At 46.4% G+C, this 27,654-nt stretch overlaps 1 protein-coding gene across 1 annotated transcript; it reads left to right on the forward strand.

The window, feature by feature from the left end:
• The first annotated feature begins 639 nt into the window (after positions 1–639).
• USP20 (ubiquitin specific peptidase 20) lies at positions 640–26,517 on the forward strand. Its single transcript, XM_070758658.1, is given in 28 exon segments — positions 640–784; positions 2,307–2,360; positions 2,638–2,700; positions 3,473–3,512; positions 3,515–3,593; positions 3,849–3,955; positions 4,746–4,815; positions 5,527–5,640; positions 6,351–6,429; positions 7,260–7,290; positions 7,293–7,372; positions 7,374–7,498; positions 7,500–7,684; positions 9,689–9,823; positions 10,944–11,056; positions 11,951–12,126; positions 12,290–12,384; positions 14,733–14,766; positions 15,772–15,817; positions 16,812–16,992; positions 17,670–17,796; positions 18,249–18,418; positions 19,659–19,740; positions 20,213–20,321; positions 21,438–21,540; positions 21,975–22,046; positions 23,291–23,469; positions 24,897–26,517. Coding segments are annotated over 27 exon segments (2,712 nt in total). The 5' UTR covers positions 640–703; the 3' UTR covers positions 23,452–23,469; positions 24,897–26,517.
• Positions 26,518–27,654: the final 1,137 nt, after the last annotated feature.

Below are 27,654 nucleotides of genomic sequence, written 5' to 3' on the forward strand. Positions count from 1 at the left end.
CCTAGAAATCGGAAAGGTAGATAGATAGATAGATAGATAGATAGATAGATAGATAGATAGATAGATAGATAGATAGATAGATAGATAGATAGATGATAGATAGATAGATAGATAGATAGATAGATAGATAGATAGATAGATAGATGATGGATGGATGGATGGACTGGATGGATGGATGGATAGATAGATGATAGATAGATAGATAGATAGATGATAGATAGATGGTTGAGAGAGGGATGGATGAATAGATAGATAGATAGGATGGTTAGATACTATAGATAGACAAATTTACTTGCTTACATAGGGTATGAAGTGAATTCCACAGCCAAAATTCCACAGCCAGAATAGAATAGAAAACCCTATTTTTAATTGTCTCCATTGCCTTTTACATTTTCTGCGCCCTGTAATTGGGAAGGCAAGAGTATTAATCCTGGAACTGTACCAGAGGTATAAAGATTGTTCTGTTTGTTTGCTGGCTACGTTTTTAGACCGCTGTCCTCTCCCAAAGGCTCATGAATTCTGCAAAACACTCAGTCTTTGGAAGATTAAATATTTCAGTCGCCGCCTTCTAAACTAAACTTTTTCTCTTTTTTCCCTTCCCATTTCAGGCACGGAGGGTGGACTGAGCTGGCCTGGAAAAGAAAGTCTCCTTTTTCTCCGAGCTCTTCCTCTGCTCCCTTTAAGGGGGAGCCCCGGGCCCCAAATGGAGGACCCACGGGACCTCTGTCCTCACCTGGATAGCATAGGTGAGGTCACCAAGGAAGAAATGCTATTCAAGTCCAAGGTAAGCGGCTTCAGTATAGTTGGGAACAAAAATGAGGATGTCAGGAAACAACCAGGAGTCGTGTCAACATTTTGGGGGTCATTCTTTGTCAAGTGGACCAGGTGAAACTGAACCCTTATTTGAAAAGAAACCATCACAAAAACAACATAGAAGACTGATGGCAGAAAAAGACCTCCTGGTCCATCTAATCTGCCCTTATACTATTTCCTGTATTTTATCTTAGGATGGATCTATGTTTATCCCAGGCATGTTTCAATTCAGTTACTGTGGATTTATCTACCACGTCTGCTGGAAGTTTTGTTCCAAGGATCTACTACTCTTTCAGTGAAATAATATTTTCTCATGTTGCTTCTGATCTTTTCCCCAACTAACTTCAGATTGTGTCCCCTTGTTCTTGGGTTCACTTTCCTATTAAAAACACTTCCCTCCTGGACCTTATTTAACCCTTTGACATATTTAAAAGCATAAAACTTAAACAACATATATGATAGGGGGGAAAAACATGTTCTTTCAAATGGAATAAAAGTGAAGATGATCAAAGGTGAGAAAACAGAGAGCGATAGGGAAAAAAACCTTTGCTTTTTCTAATGAAGATGATTGAAGGCGATGAAAGAGAGCTCTCTGTTTTCTTACTTTCAATCATCTTCATTTTTATTCCATTAGAAAGAGCACGGGGTTTTTTCTACCATATATGTTGTTTTTGCGATGGTTTCTTTTCAAATAAGGCTGCAAAAATCAGCCAAATGGACACCTGGTCCACTTGACAAAGAATGACCCTCCCCCCCTGTTCTGTCGGACTCTCTGGTAGACTCCTCCCAAAAATTCACCGGTACAAATTTCAGACACACACACACGTTTGAAAATTCAAAACAATGTTCTTTATAATGAAAATTCACTTAAACCAAGCCTTCTTTTGGTACAGCAAAGAGCACTGGTCTCCAAACAAACTGGTAATTTGTACAAGTCCCTGATCAGTCCTGTGATACTTAGCTTGCAGCTGTGAGGCAATTCACAGTCCTTCTTTCACAAAGTGACACACACTTTGCTCTGGTTTCAAAGCGGGGAAAAATCAGCACACAAAAGGTCAAAGTCAGCAAAGCAGTCACGAAACACAAGGATCAGATAATCCTCCTCAATGGCCAAACCCACAGGCTGCTCTTTATAGCAGCCTCACTAATGACCACAGCCCCACCCGACCACAGGTGGCCTCATTTTCTTTGATAATAATCTCTCAGTTGTTGCTGCCTATGCATCGCTCTCCGCATGCGTGTCTGTATCATTAACTCTTGTTCTGAATCCAAGGAGGAGCTAGATAATTGATCTCCTTCTGAGCTGTCTGCCACACTCTCCTCCTCCCTGTCACTCATGTCTTTCTTGGTCAGAGGAGCCTTCATCAGCAGATTCCACCGGGGGCAAAACAGGCCTGCAGCATGTGGATGTCTCCCCCACATCCACAGTCCTTGGGGCAGGAGCTGGGCCAGAGCTAACCATAACCCCCCCTCCCTCTTCTTTGTGAATTTAGGGAACGTGCCAGTCCTGTGGTGCTGGAGGACCAAATCTCTGGGCCTGCCTGCAGGTAAGACACCTCTCCCCCCCCCCCTACTTTGTAACCAAACTTTTGCGAAGGGGGCTGTTGTGTTCCTCCCATTGTCAAATCTGGTGAGTTAAAGTCTTCGGAGAGGGGCGGCATACAAATCTAAGTAATAAATAGTAATAAATAAATAAATAAAGTGGGCCGCGGAGAGTCCTTTCAGGGCACAAAGACAGGATTTTCGTGCCGGTGTTACAAACCCAACCGCCTTACAATTTCGAGTAAATTTGCTCCTGCTTTTAATGAGCCTCTGCTTCTCTAGGTCGGTTGCCATTATGTTGGTTGCGGAGAGTCCTTTGAAGACCACAGCACTTGGCACGCCCAGGTGAGAGACGTTGGTAAAGTTGAGTTAAGTTCACTGATGGACCAGAATACCTACGGAAACGCACAAATCCCAGCGGCCGATAAGGTCCCACAGAGTTGGCCTTCTCCGGGTCCCGTCAACCAAACAATGTCGCTTGGCGGCCCCAGGGGAAGAGCCTTCTCAGTGGCGGCCCCGGCTAGTTTAAGGAAAAGAAGGACCAGGGGAGACACAATTAAATTGCTTTTAACTTATACAGTATTGGATTTGTACTTTTGCTGTTGTTGTGAGCCGCCCCGAGTCTTCGGAGAGGGGCGGCATACAAATCTAATAAAACTTAAACAATAAATGTCTTCCGATATCTCAGGGGTTGCCACAAAGAAGGAGGGGTCAAGCTATTCTCCAAAGCACCTGAGGATAAAACAAGAAGCAATGGGTGGAAACTAAATAAGGAGAGAAGCAACTTAGAACTAAGGAGAAATTTCTTGACAGTCAGAATCATTGATCAGTGGAACTGCCTGCCTCCAGAAGCTGTGAATGCTCCAACACCGGAAGTTTTTAAGCAGATGTTGGATAACCATCTGTCTGAAGTGCTGTAGGGTTTCCTGCCTAAGCAGAGGGATTGACTAGAAGACCTCCAAGGTCCCTTTGAACACTGTTATTATATCACTATGAAAACCCTCCTGCTTGGCTGTTGTTGATGATGTCTGTGAGTCACAAACCCTAATTGCAATTTAGATGTTGATTTTTCTCCCCCCTTTTTTTTCTTTTCACCCCCCTCAACCCCCCCCCCCAGGCCAAAAAGCACAATCTGACGGTGAACCTGACCACCTATCGGTATGGTGCTACGCCTGCGAGAAGGAGGTGTTCCTGGACCAAAACCTGGCTTCCCATCCTACCAGCCTGCCTTCCAAATTGTGGAACAGGTAGCGGAGCGGTTTGTGTGGACTGCGTGTTCGCTTTTTCCCTCCTTTCTCCCGTCCATCCCCTCGGGTCAAGGGCGCGAAAGAGTTGCTGAGAGCTCGTTTTGGCTCACGAGGTTCACATGGGTGCCCAGAAGCATCGGTTGCTTCCGGGTATGTGTGCGAGAGTGTGTTGCGAGGACCTGGATGACGGCTTTCCGAGGAGAACACTGTGCCCCCCACCCCACCCCAAATCTTGCTTTCCCCCTCCCTGCTCCAGGAGGTTCTGCCACCTGTCCATCCGGTCAAAGCAGTTCCGATTGCCGTCGCTGATGAAGGGGAATCGGAATCCGAAGACGACGACCTCAAACCAAGAGGTGAGTCTCTTGTGTGTTTGCGTGTGTGTGTTTTGCCTGGGAGGAGGGGTGGTCTTCACATACAGTGTTCCCTCGTTTATCGCGGGGGTTGCGTTCCAGGACCACCGGCGATAAAGGAAAATCCACGTGATATATATTTAAGTACTTATACACTATTTTAATTAATTTAATTTGTACGTATGTATGTATAATGGGAAACATGAGAAAATATTATTTGACTGAAAGAGTAGTAGATCCTTGGAACAAACTTCCAGCAGACATAGTTGGGAAATCCACAGCCCCTGAATTTAAACAGGCCTGGGATGAACATAGATCCATCCTAAGATAAAATACAAAAAATAGTATGAGGGCAGACTAGATGGATCATCAGGTCTTTTTCTGCCGTCAGTCTTCTATGTTCCTATGTTGCAAAATGCAAGGGCAAAATCTAGGGAAGTTTTGGCAGTAAGCTTTGAGGGGTCAGCAAATACACTCCTGTGACATTTTGCTACAAGCCTGGACGTTCCCCAGGCCTTCAGGACTACCCAGAGCTCCGTGTTTGCAACGCCTAGGGTTCAAAACTCATGCTAAATTATGCTAACAGCATAATGTGAACTGAGCACCCATATGTGGTTTTGGATCACATCTGGGCTTGCCCAACCATGTGACCTTAGACCTATACAAGGAATAGTACACCCCCACTGCTGGGGGGGGCGGGGGGTTGCAGCTGTGGCGGGGTGGGAGCCAGAGTTACAAACAGAAATAAAAGGGTTTTACAGAGCTTTACGCATTCCTGTTTCTGCCTGTCTAGGCCTTACGGGGATGAAAAATCTCGGGAATTCGTGCTACATGAACGCGGCTCTCCAGGCTCTTTCGAACTGGTAGGTCGGAGAAAATTCGTTGCAGGTTAATGACCGCAACCAGAGCCCAAAGTTTAGGTCGCTGAGTGAAACGTCTGCCCCGTTTGGTTTAACTGAATGATTAGAACTCTTTCTTGACTAAGATATTTCCTAAACTAAACAATATTTTATGCACTCAATCTACCTGGATTGTATTACTGAACCATTCTGTAGAGTCTGCAGGACAGAAGGGAAAGAGGGGACGTGATCGAAACATTTAAATATGTGAAAGGGTTCAATAAGGTTCAGGAGGGAAATGTTTTTAATAGGAAAGTGAACCCAAGAACAAGGGGCCACAATCTGAGGTTAGTTGGGGGAAAGATCAGAAGCAATGTGAGAAAATATTATTTGACTGAAAGAGTAGTAGAGGCTTGGAACAAACTTCTAGCAGACGTGATTGGTCAATCTACAGGAACTGAATTTAAACCTGCCTGGGGTAAACATATATCCATCCTAAGATAAAATACAGGGAATAATAATAATGATAATAATAATAATAATAATAATAATAATAATAATAATAATAATGATAATAATTTATTAGATTTGTATGCCGCCCCTCTCCGAGAAATGGTATAAGGGCAGACTAGATGGACCAGGAGGTCTTTTTCTGCCGTCCATCTTCTATGTTTCTATGTGACTTTGCATGAGGTGGACCGAAATGTTCTCACCAGCTTCTTGCCTCCCTTGTAGCCCCCCACTCACCCAGTTCTTCCTGGAATGTGGGGGTCTCGTGAGAACCGACAAGAAGCCGGCGCTCTGCAAAAGTTACCAGAAGCTGATCTCCGAAGTCTGGCACAAAAAACGGTGAGTTCCATTGGGGAAGAGTCCGGTTTGTGAGAGGAAGTAAATTCTTAGCGTTGGTGGTGGGGTGGAGGCATGGATGGGAAAAACACACACTCACAAGCACAAACACACAATCTCCTCCCACTGATCTCTGAGGTTGGTGGTTTCTTTGTAGACTTATCATTACCGAACTAGGCTACAACATCAGTGCCCTCCCTCCCTCCCTCCCTCCCTCCCTCCCATCCATCTCTCCCTCCTTTCCTTCCTTCCTCCTTCCATATACCTTCCTTCCTTCCTTCCATCTATCCACTCTCCCTCCCTCCTCCTCCTTCCTTCCTTCTTCCTTCCAGCCATCTCTCCCTCCCTCCTTCCATTCTCCTTCCTTCCTTCCTTCCTTCCTCCCTCCCTTCCATCCATCCATCCATCTATCTCTCCTTTCCTTCCTTCCTTCCCTCCCTCCTTCCATTCTCCTCCCTCCCTCCTTCCTTCCTTCCCTTTCTCTTTGATCTTCTCTTTCCCCATGTTTCTTCCCTCTCTCCCTCCTTCCTCCATTCCTATCCCTTTCTTCTCCCTTCCTCTCTCCCATCCTCCCCCTCTCTTCCTTTGTCTCCTCATCCTCCACCTTTATTTATTATGTAACTTCTCATTAAAAAAAAAAATCAAATCAATCAATCAATAAGTGATCTCTATTTTTTTTCCTGTGATCTCTGCTTGTCCTCCCTTCCTCCCAGCCCGAGTTACGTTGTCCCCAGCAGCCTGTCTCACAGCATCAAGCTGATCAACCCCATGTTCCGAGGCTACGCACAGCAGGTGAGCAGCTTCCCTCGGATGAGACGGAAATGGACCCCATGTCAAGGCCGGTGCAGAGGTTGGCGATAAAACGGCCTGCCACACTATCTCTAGAAGGCCTGATGTTGATGGGGAACTTGGGAGGGGGGATTTTCAGGATGCAGCCACAAAGCATTCTTTCGAGAGGATCAAGGACATCCCATGCCCGCCCACCTGGGTGGAAGTGGAAGGAGGACCGGCCACGCTGGCACAAACTGAGTGGGTTATTTATTTATTTATTCATTTATTTATTTATTTATTTACCCACCCCACCCACCCACCTACCTACCTACCTACCTACTTTATCTGTCTGTCTGTCTGTCTGTCTCTCTCTCTCTCTCTCTCTCTCTATCTATCTACTTATTTATTTGATTTGTATTTGTATGCTGCCCCTCTCCGTAGACTCGGGGCGACTAACAACAATAACAAAACAGCCTATGACAAATCTAATATTTAAAATAACAAAAAACCCTTATTAAAAAGCCAAACATCCACACAAACATACCATGCATAAATTGTATAGGCCTGGGGGAGGAAAGGAATATCTCAATCCCCCCCATGCCTGATGACAGAGGAGCTTACGAAAGGCGAGGAGGGTGGGGGCAATTCTGATCTCTGGGGGGAGCAGGTTCCAGAGGGTCGGGGCCATCACAGAGAAGGCTCTTCCCCAATGTGACAAGTTTGGGGGTGGTGGACAAGGGATGCAAACTTTTAACTGAGTAGGAAATTCAGATTCGGGTCTTGGACCACTGAAACTTTTTTTGCAGTTCGTTAGAGGGACGGCTGTGTCTCTTTCTGCCCCCCTTTCCCAGGACACCCAAGAATTCCTCCGCTGCCTGATGGACAACTCCACGAAGAGCTGAAGGAGCCGACGGCGGCTGAGCTGCGCGACTCGGACGCGAGCGACACGGACGACAAGCGAGAGGGGGGACCGCAGCCCCTCGGAGGACGAGTTCCTCTCCTGCGACTCGAGCAGCGACCGCGGGGAAGGGGACGGGCAGAGCAAAGCGGGCGGCGTGGAGGCGGAGCTGCTGTTGCAGGAGGAGGCGGCGGCGCGGCATCTCCGAGAAGGAGCGGATGAAGGAGCGGAAGTTCTCCTGCCACCAACGGCGGAGCAACTCGGAGCAAGTGGACGAAGACGCCGACATCGACACCTCGGTGATGGCGGTGGAGGGCGGGGCTTCCCCGGAAGGGCTCCTCCCACCCCCTCGACCCACCAGCCCTGCGAGGACCCCAGGTAGGGTCCGTGAGTGAAGCATACCTCTCCTTCCTTCCTTCCTTCCTTCCTTCCTTCCTTCCTTCCTTCCTTCCTTCCTTCCTTCCTTCTCTCCCTCCCTCCCTCCATTCTCCTTCCTTCCTTCCCTTTCTCATTTATCTTTCTTCTCTTTTCTCTTCCCATGTTTCTTCCTTCCTCCCTCTCTCCCTCCCCCTTCCATTCCAATCCCTTTCCTCTCACTTCCATCCTCTCCCTCTCTTCCTCCATCTTCTCATCCTCCCACCCATATATATATTTTATTTTATTTATTTATTTATTGGATTTGTATGCCGCCCCTCTCCGCAGACTCGGGGCGGCTAACAACAATGATAAAAAACCAACATGTAACACAATCCAATTTAATAAAACAACTAAAAACCCTTATTATAAAAACCAAACATACACACAAACATACCAAGCATAACTTGTAATGGCCTAGGGGGAAGGAATATCCTAAGTCCCCCATGCCTGGCGACAAAGGTGGGTCTTGAGTAGTTTACGAAAGACAGGGAGGGTGGGGGGGCAGTTCTAATCTCCGGGGGGAGTTGGTTCCAGAGGGCTGGGGCCACCACAGAGAAGGCTCTTCCCCTGGGGCCCGCCAAACAACATTGTTTGGTCGATGGGACCCGGAGAAGGCCAACTCTGTGGGACCTTATCGGCCGCTGGGATTCGTGCGGTAGAAGGCGGTTCCGGAGGTACTCTGGTCCAGTGCCATGTAGGGCTTTAAAGGTCATGACCAACACTTTGAATTGTGACCGGAAACTGATCAGCAGCCAGTGCAGTAACTTCCTTCTCATTTTTTCTCTTTTCCTACCTTGCCACTTCCCCTCCATCTCTCTTTTCGTCTTCTTCCTTCCTTCCTTCCTTTTTATCTTCTCTTCTTTCTCCTTCTCTCTGCATTTTAAAGCTGTCCAGTGTCATCTTACAGGGGAATGGGATGCATAAAAATTTAAGGAATACAGAATGGTGGGGTAGGGTGGGGTGGGGTAGAGTGGAACAGAATAGAATAGAATAGAATTTTTTACTGGCCAAATGTGGTTGGACACACAAGGAATTTGTCTTTGGTGCAGATGCTCTCAGTGTTCATAAAAAGACAAGATACAGTTGTCTTAAAGTAGAGTAGAGTAGAATAGAATAGAATAGAATTTTTTACTGGCCAAGTGTGGTTGGACACACAAGGAATTTGTCCTTGGTGCAGATGCTCTCAGTGTTCATAAAAAGACAAGATACAGTTGTCTTAAAGTAGAGTAGAGTAGAATAGAATAGAATAGAATTTTTTACTGGCCAAGTGTGGTTGGACACACAAGGAATTTGTCTTTGGTGCAGATGCTCTCAGGGGACATAAAAAGATGAGGTATACAACACTTAATAATTGTCATCAGGTAGAAATAAGCAATTGGGAAACAATCGATATTAATATAAACCGTAAGGATACAGGTAAGAAGTTATAGTCTTACAGTCATAAATGGGAGGAGATGGGTGATAGGGACGATGAGAAGACTGGTAGTAATAGTAATGCAGCCTTAGTGAATAGTGAATAGAGGGGATTATTTGTTTTGCAGAGTGATGGCATTTGGGGAAAAAACTGTCCTTGTGTCTAGTTGTCTTGGTGTGCAGGGCTCTATAGCAACATTTGGTGGGTAGAAGTTGTAATATCCAGGATTGTGAGGGGGGTGTAAATATTTTCACCGCCCTCTTTTTGACTCCTGCAGTCTGCAGGTCCTCAACGGAAGGCAATTGTTTTGTTCTGCAGTAGTTCTGATTCTCCTCTGAAGTCCGTGTTGGTCTTGTTGGGTTCCAAAACCGAACCAAACAATTACAGAGGTGCAGATGACAGACTCAATGATTCCTCTGTAGAACTGGATCAGCAGCTCCTGGGGCAGTTTGAGCTTCCTGAGTCGGCGCAGGAGGAACGTTCTTTGTTGTGCTTAATAAGCAAAACCAATAAAAACCTCATCATTCCCAACTGCTTCTGTCCATTCCCAGAACCAGATAATGACGCCTACCCACGATGCTCCTCGCGGCCCTGCAGCCCCGTCCACCACGATGTCTACGCCAAGCTCTCGAATCCTCCACATTCCAGCCCGGTGCGGCTGGGACCTTCATACGTGCTGAAGAAAGGTAGGAGGAGAACGCGTCTACACGATGCGGATCGTAAAACCTAAGAAGAGCCCTGCTGAATCAGGCCAAAGCCCCATCGAGTCCAGCATTCTGTGTCCCACAATGGCCCTCCAATTGTCCATGGGGATCTTGAGCAGGAAGAGAAGGCAAGACCCTCCCTTTCCCCCCAACAAATGGGAGCCAAGGGGACCCTGCCTGCCTCAACCAATATAGAGAAAGAGAAAGAAGGAAGGAGAGAGAAAGAGGAAGGAAGGGAAGAGAGAGGGAGAGGGAGGGAGAGAACCTAAGAAGAGCCCTGCTGAATCAGGCCAAAGCCCATCGAGTCCAGCATTCTGTGTCCCACAGTGGCCCCCCAATTGTCCATGGGGATCTTGAGCAGAAAGAGAAGGCAGGACCCTCCCTTTCCTCTGACTCCAACAAATGGTACTTAAGGAAATCCTACCTGCCTCAACCCACATAAACCACTTGGACACGTTTGGAATAATACTGTGTCCAGTTCTGGAGACCTCACCTACAAAGAGATATGGATCAAATTGAACGGGTCCATAGACAGGCTACAAAATTGGTGGAAGGTCTTAAGCATAAAACTGACCAGGAAAGTCTTCATGAACTCCATCTGTTGAGTCTGGAGGACAGAAGGAAAAGGGGGGACATGATCAAAACATTTAAATATGTTAAAGGGTTAAATAAGGTTCAGGAGGGAAGTGTTTTTAATAGGAAAGTGAACCCAAGAACAAGGGGACACAATCTGAAGTTAGTTGGGGTTAAGATCAAAAGCAACATGAGAAAATATTACTTGACTGAAAGAGTCGTAGATGCTTGGAACAAACTTCCAGCAGACATGGTAGATCAATCACTGAATTTAATCGTGCCTGGCATAAACATGGATCCATCCTAAGATAAGATCCAGGAAATAGTATCAGGGCAGACTAGATGGACCATGAGGCCTTTTCCTGCCCTCAATCTTCTATGTTTCTAAGGGGCTGTAAAGCCCTGCGAAGTGGTATATAAGTGCTGTTGCTTTTGGTGTCCAGTTGCACACAAGGTGCCTAATCGCTGCTGGTCAGCCTCTTTTCTCCTGCCCCAGTCGTTGTGTTTTTATCCGCCTCCTCTCCTTCAGCTCAGCTGCTGACCTCTGGGAAAAGGAAGAAAGAGTTACGTTACCGTAGCGTCATTTCGGACATCTTCGACGGGTCCATTCTCAGCCTCGTCCAGTGCCTCACCTGTGACCGAGTGAGTTTCTGCCCTCTGGGAGAGAAGCCGTTCCTTCCCCACTACCACCTCCTTCGGCTGTGGCTGCAAGTCACACCAGGTTTTGGGCCCAGCGAGAGCGGGGGGAAATGACCGCTTGGCCTGATTGCCATGCGCTCAAAAGCCCAATTGGGCTTATTATCAGGGGATGCCTTATCTTGGGGAAAACAGGGTAGACAGACTGAGACAGATGGGTGGGTGGGGTGGATGGATGGACAGACCGAGACAGGTGGGTGGGTGGACGGACGGTCGGACAGACAGAGACGGATGGATGGACGGATGGACGGAGACAGATGGGTGGGTTGATGGATGGACAGACAGAGATGGGTGGGTGGATGGATGGACGGACGGACAGACAGACAGAATGAATGGATCGACGGACAGATGGATGGATGGATTATTATTATTTTTTATTATTTATTAGATTTTTATGCCGCCCCTCTCCGAAGACTCGGGGCGGCTCACAACAATAATAAAAACAATATTCCTGCGAAAACAAATCTAATGGATGGGTGGACGGATGGACAGAGATGGGTGGATGGACGGACGGACAGAGACGGGTGGGTGGGTGGGTGGACAGACAGACAGAGACGGGTGGGTGGGTGGGTGGATGGATGGATGGATGGATGGACGGATGGATGGATGGACGGATGGATGGATGGACGGACAGATACTGTGTTTCCCCAAAAATAAGATCCTGTCTTATATTTTTTTGCACCCTGAAATAACCGCTTGGCCTTTTTGCCCTGTGCTCAAAAGCCCCGGTTGGGCTTATTATCGTGGGAGGTCTCATTTTGGGGGAAACCTGGTAGCTGCGGGATTGAATGTCTGTCCTCATTCCTTGACTTTCATTCCCACTTCCTTCCTTCTCTCCAGGTTTCCACCACCGTAGAGACTTTCCAAGACCTGTCGCTGCCGATTCCCGGGAAAGAAGATCTGGCTAAGCTGCATTCAGCCATTTACCAAAACGTGCCCATCAAGGCAGGAGCGTGCGGGGACAACTACGCCGCCTCGCAGGGCTGGGTGGCCTTCATCATGGAATACATCCGCAGGTCGGTGGGTCTTGGAAGCGCCTTCAGGTATCGAGCCCCGCTAGGGAATTCTGGGAGTTGTAGTCCACGCCTCTTAAGGTTGCTAAAGTTAAAGAAACACGGCTCTATTGTCCTCGCAGCAGTGGTGAAATCTACTTGCCTTTCTCCTTGCCTCCTTCTCCAGGTTTGTGGTGTCCTGTATCCCCAGCTGGTTTTGGGGGCCCGTGGTGACCCTGGAAGACTGCCTGGCTGCCTTTTTCGCCGCAGACGAGTTGAAAGGTGAGTTTGCAGGGCATATTCGAAGCAGCACAAAGCCAGGAACTTCAGCCTGATGGTGGTGAATGTGATTTCGCTGAATATGTCGCTCGAAATATTAAAAAGATATTGACAAAATTGAATGGGTCCAAAGACGGGCTACAAAAATGGTGGAAGGTCTTAAGCATCAAACGTATCAGGAAAGACTTCATGAACTCAATCTGTAGAGTCTGGAGGACAGAAGGAAAAGGGGGGACAGGATCGAAACATTTAAATACGTGAAAGGGTTAAATAAGGTCCAGGAGGGAAGTGTTTCTAATAGGAAAGTGAACACAAGAACAAGGGGACACAATCTGAGGTTAGTTGGGGGAAAGATCAGAAGCAATGTGAGAAAATATTATTTTACTGAAAGAGTAGTAGATCCTTGGAACAAACTTCCAGCAGACGTGGTTGGTAAATCCACAGTAACTGAATTGAAACATGCCTGGGATAAACATAGATCCATCCTAAGATAAAATACAGGAAATAGTATAAGGGCAGACTAGATGGACCATGAGGTCTTTTTCTGCCATCAATTTTCTATGTTTCTATGAATGAGGAAGAGGGAGGAAGGAAGAAAAGAAAGAGAAGGAAAGAAGAGAAGAAGAGAAGGAAGGAGGAAGAATCCACCGTGACTGAATTGAAACCTGCCTGGGATAAACATAGATCCATCCTAAGATAAAATACAGGAAATAGTATAAGGGCAGATGAGATGGACCAGGAGGCCTTTTTCTGCTGTCAGTCTTCTATGTTTCTATGGGGAAAACCCAAACTCACAACAACCTACACACACTTACACACAGACACACAAATGTGTGTCTGTGTAGCACATGTTTTTGCTGAATGTTTAAAATTAAGGGAGACTAGGATAGATCTATTTCAGCCTTGTTCTGGCCTCATCAGCTAGCCATACCGTCTCATTGGGATTTGAACTTGCAGCCTTTGCTTTGTGAGGCAGAGAATTAACCTCTAGGCTTCAGTATCTAATCCATTCAACTCTGTACCAGGGAAGGGTTGCATGTTATTTGTGTTGAATCACCCTGGTATATTGAAGAAGCACCACAGCTTCCTTTTTGCCTCTCGGCCCAACCCGAAGCCATTTCCAAGGCAGTTAACTTTGTTCAGAGCCGACAAACTATATTCTGTATGTGTCACATGTTTTTGCTGAATTTTAAAATTAAGGGAGACTAGGATAGATCTATTTCGGTCTTATTCTAGCCTCATCAGCTAGCCATATCCTCTCATTGGGATTCGACAGAAAAAACATATATATGTATGCATATATGTATATATGTATTTTTATTTTATTTATCTATTTTATTCATTAGATTTGTATGCCGCCCCTCTCCGTAGACTTGGGGCGGCTCACAACAACAATAGAAAACAGTTCATAACAAATCTAATAAGTTTAACGATTAAAAAAGAAAACATTAAAATCCCCATTATTAAAACATACATACACACAGACATACCATACTTAAATTGTATAGGCCTGGAGGAGATGACTCAATTCCCACATGCCTGACGGCAAAGGTGGGTTTTAAGGAGTTTACGAAAGGCAGGGAGGGTGGGGGCAGTTCTAATCTCCGGGGGGAGCTGGTTCCAGAGGGTCGGGGCCGCCACAGAGAAGGCTCTTCCCCTGGGGCCCCGCCAACCGACATTGTTTAGTTGACAGGACCCGGAGAAGGCCAATTTATTAGATTTGTATGCCGCCCCGAGTCTACGGAGAGGGGCGGCATACAAATCAAATAAATAAATAAATAAATAAATACAAATCAAATAAATAAATAAATAAATACAAATCTAATAAATAAATAAATAAATACAAATCTAATAAATAAACTCTGTGGGACCTTATCGGTCACTGGGATACATACGTATATATGTGTATATATGTATGTATGTATATAATATATTAGATTTGTTACTGTATATTGTTTTATCATTGCTGTGAGCCGCCCCGAGTCTGTGGAGAGGGGCGGCATACAAATCTAATAAATAATAATAATAATAATAATAATAATAATAATACAATTAGATGTGACTCGGTGAAAAGCTGCCTTACGTAGCAGTGGATGTGCTGGTCCCAGTTTTGATCGTAAAAAGTGGTTTGACTACTATAGACGCATAGGTTTGTGTTTAAGCTTCCAGTTTGATCACCTGGTGGTCCCCCATCAAAGCACAAACCAAGTCATCCTTGCCTAGTTTTCTTTTGGGAGGGATGGGGGGGAGAGAAAGAGAGAGAGGGAGGGAGAGAGCGAGAGAGCAGGAAATGAACAAGGTGGGTCTTCGTCCGCTAACCTCTCCTGCCTTCGTCTTGCTTTCTCTTCTAGGCGACAACATGTACAGCTGTGAAAGGTGTAAAAAGTAAGTCCCTTTCCCCCCCCCTCCCTAGTGGGGGGGGGAAGTCCTCCCTTCCCACAACACCCCTTCCTCCCCCCCTTAATTTCCCTGGAGGCTCCCCAGTTTTGCAAATGTCCAGGAACAACGCTGAGCATCTCGGTGGGAGAATAAAATTGGGAACAGCCCAGAAGCGAACTAAATTAGCGGATTGGGAGAAAGTTGGCTGAGGAATTCTGAGACCTGGAAGTCCAGAGATCTTTAAAAAGTTGCCAGGCTTTGTTTGAGAAATCCTGGAGGACACTTCCTCTTCCTTCCATTCATTTAGTTTTAAAGGAAAGATATAATTCTCTCTTTTCAATTTACACACATATATATATTTCTCTTCTTTTTAGCTTGTAAATGTACAGTGTTCCCTCGATTTTTGTGGGTTTGAACTTTGCGAATAGCCTATACCACGGTTTTTCAAAAAATATTAATTAAAAAATACTTCGTGGTTTTTTTCCTATACCACGGTTTTTCCCACCCGATGACGTCGAACATCATCACCAAACTAATAAATTTTGCAAATAAATAACAAAAAAATAATTATAGTTAATAAATAATTATGTTTATAAATATCAGGATCACTAAGTGTCTTATTCAATGGTGAGTACCAGTAATAATGGTGAGTAGATGGTTGTTAAGGGAATGGGAAATGGTAATTTAGGGGTTTAAAGTCTTAAGGGAAGGCTTGTGATACTGTCCATAGCCAAAAATGGTGTATTTACTTCCGCATCTCTACTTCGCGGAAATTCAACTTTCGCGGGCGGTCTCGGAACGCATCCCCTGCGGAAATTGAAGGAACACTGTATTCATATTGTTATTTGTATGTGTTTTTGTTTTGTTTTTTCTATTATTTTCCTTTTTGTTGTTTGTGTGTGTGTTTGTTTTCTTTTTAATCTTTTAAAATTTCAATGAAAACTTTTTTATTTTTTAAAAAGAGAGAGAAATCCTGGAGGAATCCCTTTTCCTTCTTTGTTCTTTCTCCAGGTTGCGGAACGGAGTCAAGTATTGTAAAGTGCTCCAGCTGCCCGAGGTGAGCCCTTTCCCCTTGCGTGGGTTTGCCAACAACGCTTGGCTCCATTTTTTCTTTGGTCAACGACGTTCTCTGCCGTTGCAGAGGGAGAAATATATGTCCCACCACCATCACGACCACTGGAAGCGTGGGGCAAGAAGGGAAGACGGGGGCAGGGTGAATTACATTGGGGAGGTATATTTCTGAAAAGGACAGGGGAAGGAAGGGGAAGGGATTCCCCATCATTCAGTCAGAACTCAAGACGCTTCTGGGATGAGAAGCAAAAGGTCTTCAAGGAAAAACAAAGAACGTCCAGTTGCCTCTTGAAAAAGTACCTTTTGGGCAAAGGAAGTGAATGGGAGAAGAAGAGAAAGGGGAAAAGAGAGGGGAGAGAGGAAAGAAAGGAAGGAAAAGGAGGAGAAAGGGAGAAGGAAGGAATGGAGAGAGGAAGGAACAGAAAGGAAGGAAGGAACGGATAGAAGAAAGGAAGAAGGAAGGAATGGAGATGTGAAGGAAAGGAAGAAAAGAAAAGGAAGGAAGGAATGGAGAGAGGAAGGAGGAGAAAGGGGGAAGGAAGGAACGGACAGAGGAAAGGAAGAAGGAAGGAATGGAGAGGGAAAAGGAAAAAGGAAGGAAGGAAAATGAGAAAGGGAGAAGGAAGGAACGGACAGAGGAAAGGAAGAAGGAAGGAATGGAGAGGGAAAAGGAAAAAGGAAGGAAGGAAAATGAGAAAGGGAGAAGGAAGGAACGGATAGAGGAAAGGAAGAAGGAAGGAATGGAGAGGGAAAAGGAAAAAGGAAGGAAGGAAAATGAGAAAGGGAGAAGGAAGGAACGGATAGAGGATAGGAAGAAGGGCAAAGGAAGAAGGAAGGAAGGAAAAGGAAGGAGGAAGGAAGAGGAGGAAACAGGAGCGGGTGGAGGGTAAATGGTGACTTTCCCCCAAGAGCAGCCAATGGGTTATGATCTCTGCAGGGATTTTTCAAACTCCTCCTCTGCCCCCTCCCTCCCTCCCCAGGTTCTCTGCATCCACCTGAAGCGGTTCCGGCACGAGGTCATGTACTCCTTCAAAATCAACAGCCACGTCTCCTTCCCGCTGGAAGGCCTGGACCTCCGGCCCTTCCTGGCCAAGGAGAGCCTCTCCAAGGTCACCAGCTACGACCTCCTCTCGGTCATCTGCCACCACGGCACGGCCGGCAGTAAGCCCCCTTCCTTCGCGTCCCTGGGTTCCCTGAACAGATTCGGGGCGTCGGGTAGACTAAGCCCCCCGGCTTCAGCTCTCGGCCTCTCGGTCCAAAGATGGGCTACAGCAGAGGTCTCCAACCTTGGCAACTTTAAGACTTGTGGACTTCAACTCCCAGAATTCCTCAGGCTGAGGAACTCTGGGAGTTGAAGTCCACAAGTCTTAAAGTTGCCAAGGCTGGAGACCCCTGGGCTACAGAAATGGTGGGAGGTCATAAGCATAAAACGTATCAGGAAAGACTTCATGAACTCAATCTGTATAGTCTGGAGGACAGAAGGGAAAGGGGGGACATGATCGAAACATTTAAATATGTTCAAGGGTTAAATAAGGTCCAGGAGGGAAGTGTTTTTAATAGGAAAGTGAACACAAGAACAAGGGGACACAATCTGAGGTCAGTTGGGGGAAAGATCAGAAGTAACCTGAGAAAATATTATTTGACTGAAATAGGAGTAGAGGCTTGGAACAAACTTCCAGCAGACGTGGTTGGTCAATCCACAGTGACGGAATTGAAACCTGCCTGGGATAAACATAGATCCATCCTAAGATAAAATACAGGAAATAGTATAAGGGCAGACGAGATGGACCAGGAGGCCTTTTTCTGCCCTCAATCTTCTATGTTTCTATGTTTCCTAGGTGGACATTACATCGCCTACTGCCAGAACATGATCAACGGCCAGTGGTATGAATTCGACGACCAGTACGTGACGGAAGTGCACGAAACGGTCGTGCAGAATGCCGAGGCTTACGTCTTATTTTACAGGTGAGGGTAGTCCTTGACTTAATGACCACAGGTGAGCCCACCGTCACACCGTTGCCTGGTGATCGGCCCAGAATCACCTAGCTGGTTTTCGTACCTAAGATAGGACTAGAACTCACCGTCTCCTGGCGATTGGCCCAAAGTCACCTAGCTGGTTTACATACCTAAGATAGGACTAGAATTCACTGTCTCCTAGCGATTGGCCCAAAGTCACCTGCCTGGCTTTGATGTCCATGGTGGGACTAGAACTCCCCATCTCCTAGTAGTTGACGTGAGGTCGCCCGCCTGGCTTTTATGCCTAAGCTGGGAGTGGAACGCACCCATCTCCTGGTAGAGGGCCCAAAGCCAGCAGCCAGCTTTCTCACCTAGGACAAAACTAGAATTCACCCTCTCTTGTTTTCTCTCCCTGGTGCCTTTTCAGACTCTTTTTGTCTCCTCCCCTTTGCGTCTTGCAGAAAAAGCAGCGAGGAGGCCGTCCGGGAGCGGCAGAAGGTGGTCTCCTTGGCCACCATGAAGGAGCCTGGACTGCTGCAGTTTTACATCTCCCGCGAATGGCTGAACAAATTCAACACCTTCACGGAGCCTGGGCCCATCAGCAACCACCTCTTCCTCTGCTCCCATGGAGGTAAGCGGGCACTGCGGGTGGGTGGGCGTCACCCTTTGGGCTCCTCTGCAGCAAATACGGCATTCAGGTTTGGTTGCCATGATGTAAAAAAAGATGCTGAGACTCTAGAAAGAGTGCAGAGAAGAGCAACAAGGAGGACTAGGGGACTGGAGGGTAAAACCTATGAAGAACAGTTGCAATGTAGGTAGGTAGGTAGGTAGATAGATTAGATGATAGATAGATAGATAGATAGATAGATAGATAGATAGATAGATAGATAGATAGATAGATTAGATGATAGACAGATAGATAGATAGATTACATAATAGATAGATAGATAGATAGATAGATAGATTAGATGATAGATAGATAGATTAGATGATAGATTGATAGATAGATAGATAGATAGATTAGATGATAGATAGACAGATTAGATGATAGATAGATAGATAGATTAGATGATAGATAGATAGACAGATTAGATGATAGATAGATAGATAGATAGATTAGATGATAGATAGATAGATTAGATGATAGATAGATAGATAGATAGATAGATTAGATGATAGATAGATAGATAGATAGATAGATAGATTAGATGATAGATAGATTAGATGATAGATAGATAGATAGATAGATTAGATGATAGATTGATAAATAAATAAATAGATTAGATGATAGATAGATAGATAGATAGATAGATAAACTGATAGACAATGATAGATAGATTAAATGAAAGGTAGATAGATAGATAGATAGATAGATAGAAAGATAGATAGATTAGATGATAGATTGATAAATAAATAAATAGATTAGATGATAGATAGATAGATAGATAGATAGATAGATAAACTGATAGACAATGATAGATAGATTAAATGAAAGGTAGATAGATAGATAGATAGATAGATAGATAGATTAGATGATTGATAGATAGATAGATAGATAGATAGATAGATAGATAAACTGATAGACAATGATAGGTAGGTAGGTAGATAGATTAAATGGAAGGTGGGTAGGTAGGTAGGTATGTAAATAGATAGATAGATAGATAGATAGATAGATAGATAGATAGATAGATAGATAGATAGCTTCCTCAGCCACCGATATTTGTCCAAGGCTTGGCCGTTTGGTATGACGTCACCTACGACCACGCCTTAACTAGATTGCAAGTTACAGGGGAATATGAGGGAATTTCAAAATGCTTTTCTCCTCCGGAGACCCTGTTAAAACTCTTTTCTCTGTTTGTTTTCCCCTGTAGGAATTCCACCGAATAAATACCATTATATTGACGATCTGGTGGTGATCCTGCCCCAGAATGTTTGGGAATACCTGTATAACAGGTAAGCAGTTTTAAAACAATATAAAATAGTTAATATCGCAATTAATACTAATATAGAACCCTTAAAAATCATCACCACAATCATACCATCAAACATTCCAATCGGATCATGTCTTGGCCAGAATTAAAAGACGCCCCGAGTCTTCGGAGAGGGGTGGCATACAAATATAATAAATAATAATAATAATAGTAGTAGTAGTAGTAGTAGTAGTAGTCAGGGCCTTTCGGAAAACCAGTAGGGTGGACCTCGGCGGGTAGTTGATTCCAAAGAGCCGGGGCTGCCACAGAGAAGGCCCTCCCCCACGGGTCTAACTCTCTGACGTTCTCTACGCCTCCTGATCTTGCGAGTGACAAGAGCCGGGAAAATTCACCTTGTCCATCTGGAGTAGAGAATTCCCTGCCGGGGTTTGATCCCGGGACGAAGGTTGCCATTTGGCTGAGTACTTGGGTTTTTTTTTCCCCCCCATGCTCAGGTTTGGGGGTGGCCCAGCCGTGAATCACCTCTATGTCTGTTCGGTGTGCCAGGTGGAAATCGAAGCCCTGGCTAAGCGGAGGAAAGTGGAGATCGACACCTTCATTAAGGTAAGCGTTCCCCCCCCTCCAGGAGGCCTGGTGTGGGGTAAGGGGTCGCGTTGGTGGGTCCAGAGGGAGAAGCAGGCTGGGTTTACGAAAGGGCCTCCCTCCCGATTTAAAGAAAGGGATTTGGAAGCTGGAAAGGGGGATCTGGAATGTGCAGGCAACAATAGCCATAGCATTTAGACTTATCGACCGCTTTTGCAGCCCTCTCTAAGCAGTCTACAGCAGTGTTTCCCAACCTTGGCCACTAGAAGATATTTGGACTTCAACTCCCAGAATTCCCCAGCCAGCATCCGCTGGCTGGGGAATTCTGGGAGTTGAAGTCCAAATACCTTCAAGTGGCCAAGGTTGGGAAACACTGGTCTACAGAGAGTAATCGTATTGCCCCCCAACACTCTGGGTCTTCGTTTTAGTGACCTCAGAAGGAAGGAAGGTTGAGTGAGGATTGAACTGGCAGTGGGCAGGGTTAGGGAAGGAAGGAGGGAAGGAGGGAGGGAGGGAAGAAGGAGGAAGGAAGGAAGGAAGGAAGGAAGGAGAGAAAATGAAAGAAACAAAAAGAAAGAAAGAAAGAGGAAAGGGGAAGGAAGGAAGGAAAGAAAGAAAAAAGGAAGAAAGAGGGAGGAAGGAAGGGGAAGGAAGGAAGGAAGGAAGGAAGGAAGGAAGGAAGGAAGGAAGGAAGGAAGGAAGGAAGGAAGGAAGGGAAGTTGAGTGACCGGCCATAACCTTCAAAATAAAAAGGAAGGAAAGAAGGAAGATAGGATTGAAAGTTACTGAAGTCAGCCAAAGAAGGAGGATGGGAGGGAGGGAGGGAGGGAAGGAAGGAAGGATAATAGCAATAGCCATTAGTCTTATTTCCTGACAGTTAGAAAAATTAATCTGTGGAACATCTTGCCTCCAGAAGTTGTGAATGCTCCGCCACTGGACAGTTTTTAAGCAGATGTTGGATAACTATTTCTCTGAAGTGGTGTAGGGTTTCCTGGCCAAGCAGGGGGTTGGACTAGAAGACTTCCAAGGTCCCTCCTAGCTCTGTCCCGATTAATTTGACCCCCTGGGAGGTTTCATTCCCGCCCACCCCCAGCCTGACCCCTCCCTCCATTCTCCATCTCTCCCCCCCCCCTCCAGTTGAACAAAGCCTTCCAGGCAGAGGAGTGTCCGAGCGTCATTTTCTGCATCAGCATGCAGTGGTTCCGCGAGTGGGAGGCCTTCGTCAAAGGGAAGGACAATGGTGAGACGCTGGCGGGGGCGAGGGGGTGATGGGGGACACCCACCCACCCATGTGGAGCCAGGAAGTGGCATCGGCTTCACTGCTGATTGAAAGTTGATTCTCCTCTTCCTTGGTCCTTCCCAACAATGCCCAGCCTTGGGGTTGTGATGGTCACAGTCAATTCCCCCCAGGAAGGGGGAAGCCATTTCCTGGCTGGGGAATTCTGGGATTTGAAGTCCAAGTATCTTCAAGTTGCCAAGGTTGGGAAACACTGCATTAAAAGACCAAATATATATATGGCCGATATGGGACCATCCTAGTCTCCCTTAATTTTAAAATTCCAGCTAAAAAAACATTTGACATATACAGTATATATATATGTATATGTATATGTATCTTGTTTTTGGCCAAACCACATCCAGAGCCTCCCGGTCCCTGTTCTTATTTCCCCCCAGAGCCTCCCGGTCCAATCGACAACACCAAAATTGCCGTCGCCAAAGGAAGCGGACACATGCAGGTCAAACAAGGTGAGCAAGAGGAAAATCTCATTGGCTGTGTCAGGATTAGCAACCCCCCAAAGATTAGAATTGCCCCCACCCTCCTTGCCTTTCGCAAGCTGCTTAAAACCCACCTCTGCCGTCAGGCATGGAGGAACTAAGATACACTCTCCCCCTAGGCCTTTAAAATTTTATGCATGGTATGTTTGTATGTATGTTTGGTTTTTTATATTAATGGGTTTTTAATTGTTCCTAACATCAGACGACTATTGTACACTGCTTTATTGTTGCTGTCAGCCGCCCCGAGTCTCTGGAGACGGGCGGCATACAAATCCAATAAATAAATAAATAAGGTAAAAGGTAGAACATAAAGCATGTTAATGCTGTGTCATAGGGTGTGAAAAGCAACATGAGAAAATATTCTTTGACTGAAAGAGTCGTAGATGCTTGGAACAAACTCCCAGCAGACGTGGTTGGTCAATCCACAGGAGCTGAATTTAAACCTGCCTGGGATAACACATAGATCCATCCTAAGATAAAATACAGGAAATAGTATAAGGGCAGAGTAGATGGACCAGGAGGTCTTTTTCTGCCGTCAATCTTCTAGGTTTCTATGAATGAGGAAGGAAGGAAGGAAGGAAGAATCCACAGGAACTGAATGTAAACATGCCTGGGATAAACATAGATCCATCCTAAGATAAAATACAGGAAATAGTATAAGGGCAGAGTAGATGGACCAGGAGGTCTTTTTCTGCCGTCAATCTTCTAGGTTTCTATGAATGAGGAAGGAAGGAAGGAAGGAAGGAAGGAAGGAAGGAAGGAAGGAAGGAAGGAAGGAAGGAAGGAAGGAAGAATCCACAGGAACTGAATGTAAACATGCCTGGGATAAACATAGATCCATCCTAAGATAAAATACAGGAAATAGTATAAGGGCAGACTAGAGGGACCAGGAGGTCTTTTCCTGCCGTCAATCTTCTAGGTTTCTAGTAATAGTGATATGAAGAAACCTGGACTGGTTTAATATCCACTTGTAAATAAGCTGAATACAGCTAAAGTAAAGTTCCTGTAGAGAGAAGACTGAAACAGAAGATATTTTGCACTGAAGAATAAAACTGCATATTTTCGGACAGGCTGCGGCCCACCAGTCTCCCTCAAGCCAATCAAAGACTGAAACCCAACCTGCCCGGAACGGTGTTTAAGGCTCCGAGTTCGAATGCTTGCCGGAATCTCTCCCGATCGTCTCTCTCTCTCTCTCTCTCTCTCACCTTTTCCAGGAGCCGATTACGGGCAGATCTCGGAGGAGACCTGGACCTACCTGAGCACGCTCTACGGCGGAGGCCCCGAGATCGCCATCCGGCAAAACGTGGCCCAGGTGCAGGAGGTGGACAGTCTCCACGGAGAACAGAAGATCGAAGCCGAGACCAGAGCTGTTTAAACCGAGGGGCGCGTTCAGGTAAGCTGTCTGGGGAACCCAAAGCGGACGCGGACGGTGGCTCGGTTAAGTTACAGGGCTGACATTTGCATCCCGACAGGAGCCAGGGTGGCGCAGTGGTTAGAGTGCAGGCTACTTCAGCTAACTGCTAGCTGTAGGTGGGCAGTTCAAATCCCACTACCGGCTCTAGGTTGACTCAGCCTTCCATCCTTCCAAGGTGGATAAAATGAGGACCCAGATATTGTTGGGGGCAATAGGCTGGTTCTGTAAACTGCATAGAGAGGGCTGGAAAAGCACTGTGAAGCGGTATATAAGTCTAAATGCTATTGAAAGAGAGAGAAAGAAAAAGAAAGAAAGAGAAAGAAAAAAGCAAGCAAAGAAAGAGAAAGAGGGAGGGAGGGAGGAAGAAGGAAAGGAAGAAAGGAAGGAAGAAAGAGACAGAGAAGGAGAGAGGAAAGGGAAGGAAGGAAGGGAGGTGGCACAGTGGTTAGAGTGCAGCACTGCAGGTTCCCTTCAGCTAACTGATAGCTGTAGTTGGGCAGTTCAAATCTCACCACCGGCTCCAGCTTGACTCAGTCTTCCATCGTTCCCAGGTGGGTCAAATGAGGACCCAGATTGTTGGGGCTGATTCTGTCAACCGCTTAGAGAGGGCTGTCAAAGCACTAGGAAGCGGTATATAAGTCTAAATGCTATTCCTTCCTTCCTTCCTTCCTTCCTTCCTTCCTTCCTTCCTCCCTTCCTCCCTCCCTCCCTCCCTCCCTCCCTCCCTCCCTTCCTTCTGGTTGACTCAGTCTTCCATCCTTCCCAGGTGGGTCAAATGAGGACCCAGATTGTTGGGGGCAAGAGGCTGATTCTGTAAACTGCTTAGGGAGGGCTGGAGAAGCACTGTGAAGCGGTATATGTCTAAATGTTATTGAAAGAGAGAGAGAGAGAAAGAAAGAAAGAAAGAAAGAAACAGAGAAGGAGAGAAGGAGAGAGGAAAGGGAGGGAAGGAAGGAAGGGAGCCAGGGGGCTCAGTGGTTAGAGTGTAGCCCTACAGGCTCCTAACTGCTAGCTGTAGTTCAGCAGTCCAAATCTCACCACCGGCTCCAGGTTGACTCAGCCTTCCATCCTTCTTAAGTGGGTCAAATGAGGACTCAGATTGTTGGGGGGCAAGAGGCTGATCCTGTAAACTGCTTAGGGAGGGCTGGAAAAGCACTGAGAAGCGGTATATAAGTCTAAAGGCTACTGCTATTGCTAACTGCAGCAAGAAAGGTTATAAAATGGGGCCAAAACTCAACGAACATGTCGCCTCCCTGAGCCGTTTGAGAAGGGCGGCATAGCAGTCTAAATTAATAAATCAAATAAATAAATGTCCCTTAGCAACGAGAAACGTTTGGGCTCAGCGGTGGTCGTAAGTCCAGGGCTACTTCTGTTGTTCTTCTTGACGTCTCCCTTCCTTCCTTCAGGTCGGCTCCCCCTTCAAACTCCTCCTGCGCCTTGGAAGTCAACACACCTCCAACCTCTGCTCTCACCACTACCACCCCCTGCCCTGGCCCCAGGCAGCCCCCTTGGCCATCAGTCTTCATTTGAAGGTCGGACGCTTCTCCCTCCCTCTCGGAGGATGGAGTGGAGGGCTGACAGCATCTCGCCTGCCCTACGTAGGCCCCCAAAATCGTCCCGGTCCAGGCAAGGTTTGAGCACCTGGTCCGGTTTGGTTTCTTGCTTTCTTATCCCATGGCTCGGAAAGGCGTCAGGCCTGCCAAAGGGATTCTATGGGGAGAAGTTTTTGGAAGGGAGGCGGTGTCATCGCCTTCGTCGCCTTGCTAGGGGCCCTTTTGTGACTCGGAGCTGCTCTTGAGGCACCAAGCAAAGGTGCATCAATTAATCTTGGTTCTCTTTTTGGGTTCCTCTCCTGAATTTTTTTTACCTGGATGGGAGGGGGGTGCAGGAGAGATTTTTGAAGGACCTCATCGTTCGAAGGGAGTATGTGGGCGACAGATCCCCCCCTCCCCCTTTTGTGGCACATAAAATATATATTTATTTTCCCTCCCTTCACCTGTACGGATCAAAACAGGTGGGGTGGAACCTCCCCACCTCCCAATTCCCTTCTATTTATCTTATTTATTTGCAAAAAAAATGGATTGTCCTCGGTTCTTCTAAGTCTTTTTGTCTTCCTGACAGCTTCAAGTATTGCCCGGCACAGCCTGGTAACCCCTTAAAACCAGGTATAGGGCCTCGAGCCACATAGAGCGATGCTTGAATTTTCATCCAGGGGTTCCTTACTCATGCCAGAAACACCCCCCCCCCCCAAAAAAAAACATTTTTACAAAGAAATGAGGGAACCCTCTACATCTGTGGGCTGAAAGAGGCTGAGCTGATCTTGGGAGGATCAGTTGAAGGAATGGGGGACCCCCCCCCCCCTTTCTCCGTGAATCGATGCTGACGTTCACTCCCCCCCCTCCAATTCCTGCAAAATTTCCATCGGGGGTCGTGTGACGTTCTCAACCGCCTGGATGATGTTTGGAGCGAGATGGAGCTTCCTGGGCCAATGGCAGTTCCACTTTGGACGTGAACGAAGAGCTGGCCTCTTTTCGCTTCTTTGGCAGAGCCTCGCCGGTGGCTACTCCTCGAGAAAGCAGAGGGTCTCAAACTGTCCTAGCCGTTTGTCACTTGGCACCTTTCTCCCCCTGCCCACAGCCTCACTTTTCGACCCAGGTTGCAAGATGGTTTATTATTATTATTATGATTACTTTTTTCTGGAGAAAGGGGGTGGAACAGAGGCAGAATGAAATGTGGACTTTGGGAGAAGCGGCTTCGAAGACGAGACGTCGGTGGCAGAGGCTGGGTTGGAGACCCACCTTAAAAAAGAGACCCCGGACAGGTGTCTTGGCTTCACCTCTTACCTGATTTGCGTTTCTCTCTCTCTCCCACGGTCCTCCCCTGGGAGGGGCAGCCTTGTTTTCGCATCGTCTTGCCTGGATTTCCTTAGCGGGGACTGGGGACCTCGGGCGATTCCAAAATGGATTTCATTTCATTTTATTTTTCCTGCCGAGAACATCAGCCAATAAAACTCGCTCGCATTCAAAACTCCGTCAACGTGGCTTTGCTTCCATCTGCCGCCGAGTCCTCTGAGTTGGGTGGGCTACTTAGTCTTCCCTGAGCTGCAGCCCATAGTGTTCTGTCGGGCTCTCTGGTAGACTCCTCCCGAAAATTCACAGGTACAAATTTCAGACACACACACGTTTGAAAATTCAAAACAATGTTCTTTATAAGGAAAATTCACTTAAACCAAGCCCTCTTTTGGGATAGCAAAGAGCACTGGTCTCCAAACAAACTGGTAATTTGTACAAGTCCCTTATCAGTTCTGTGATACTTAGCTTGCAGCTGTGAGGCAATTCACAGTCCTTCTTCTTTCACAAAGTGACACACACTTTGCTCTGGTTTAGTTTCAAAGCGGGGAAAAATCAGCACACAAAAGGTCAAAGTCAGCAAAGCAGTCACGAAACACAACGATCAGATAGTCCTCCACAATGGCCAAACCCACCGGCAGCTATTTATAGCAGCCTCACTAATGACCACAGCCCCACCCAACCACAGGTGGCCTCATTTTCTTTGATAATCATCTCTCAGTTGTTGCTGCCTATGCATCGCTCTCCGCATGCGTGTCTGTATCATTAACTCTTGTTCTGAATCCAAGGAGGAGCTAGATAATTGATCTCCTTCTGAGCTGTCTGCCCCACTCTCCTCCATGTCACTCATGTCTTCTTGGTCAGAGGAGCCTTCATCAGCAGATTCCACCGGGGGCAAAACAGGCCTGCAGCATGTGGATGTCTCCCCCACATCCACAGTCCTTGGGGCAGGAGCTGGGCCAGAGCTAACCACAACAGGACCCTATATATCGGTCCGTGATGGTGAACCTGGGGCATTCATGTCCCCCCTTTCCCTTCTGTCCTCCAGACTGCACAGATGGAGTTTATGAAGTGTTTCCTGATCAGTTTTGTGCTTAAGACCTTCCACCATTTTTGTAGCCGATCTTTGGATCCGTTCAATTTGATCCATCTCTTTTTGTAGGTGAGGTCTCCAGAACTGGACACAGTATTATTCCAAATGGGGACCCACCAGCGCTCTATACAGCGGGATCACCAATCCAGGTTTCTTCCTATTACTATTACTAGAAACATAGAAAATTGACGGCAAGACCTCATGGTCCATCTAGTCTGGCCT

The sequence above is a fragment of the Erythrolamprus reginae genome, chromosome 8 (assembly GCF_031021105.1).
Source record: "Erythrolamprus reginae isolate rEryReg1 chromosome 8, rEryReg1.hap1, whole genome shotgun sequence".
NCBI classification, from domain to species: Eukaryota; Metazoa; Chordata; class Lepidosauria; order Squamata; family Dipsadidae; genus Erythrolamprus; species Erythrolamprus reginae.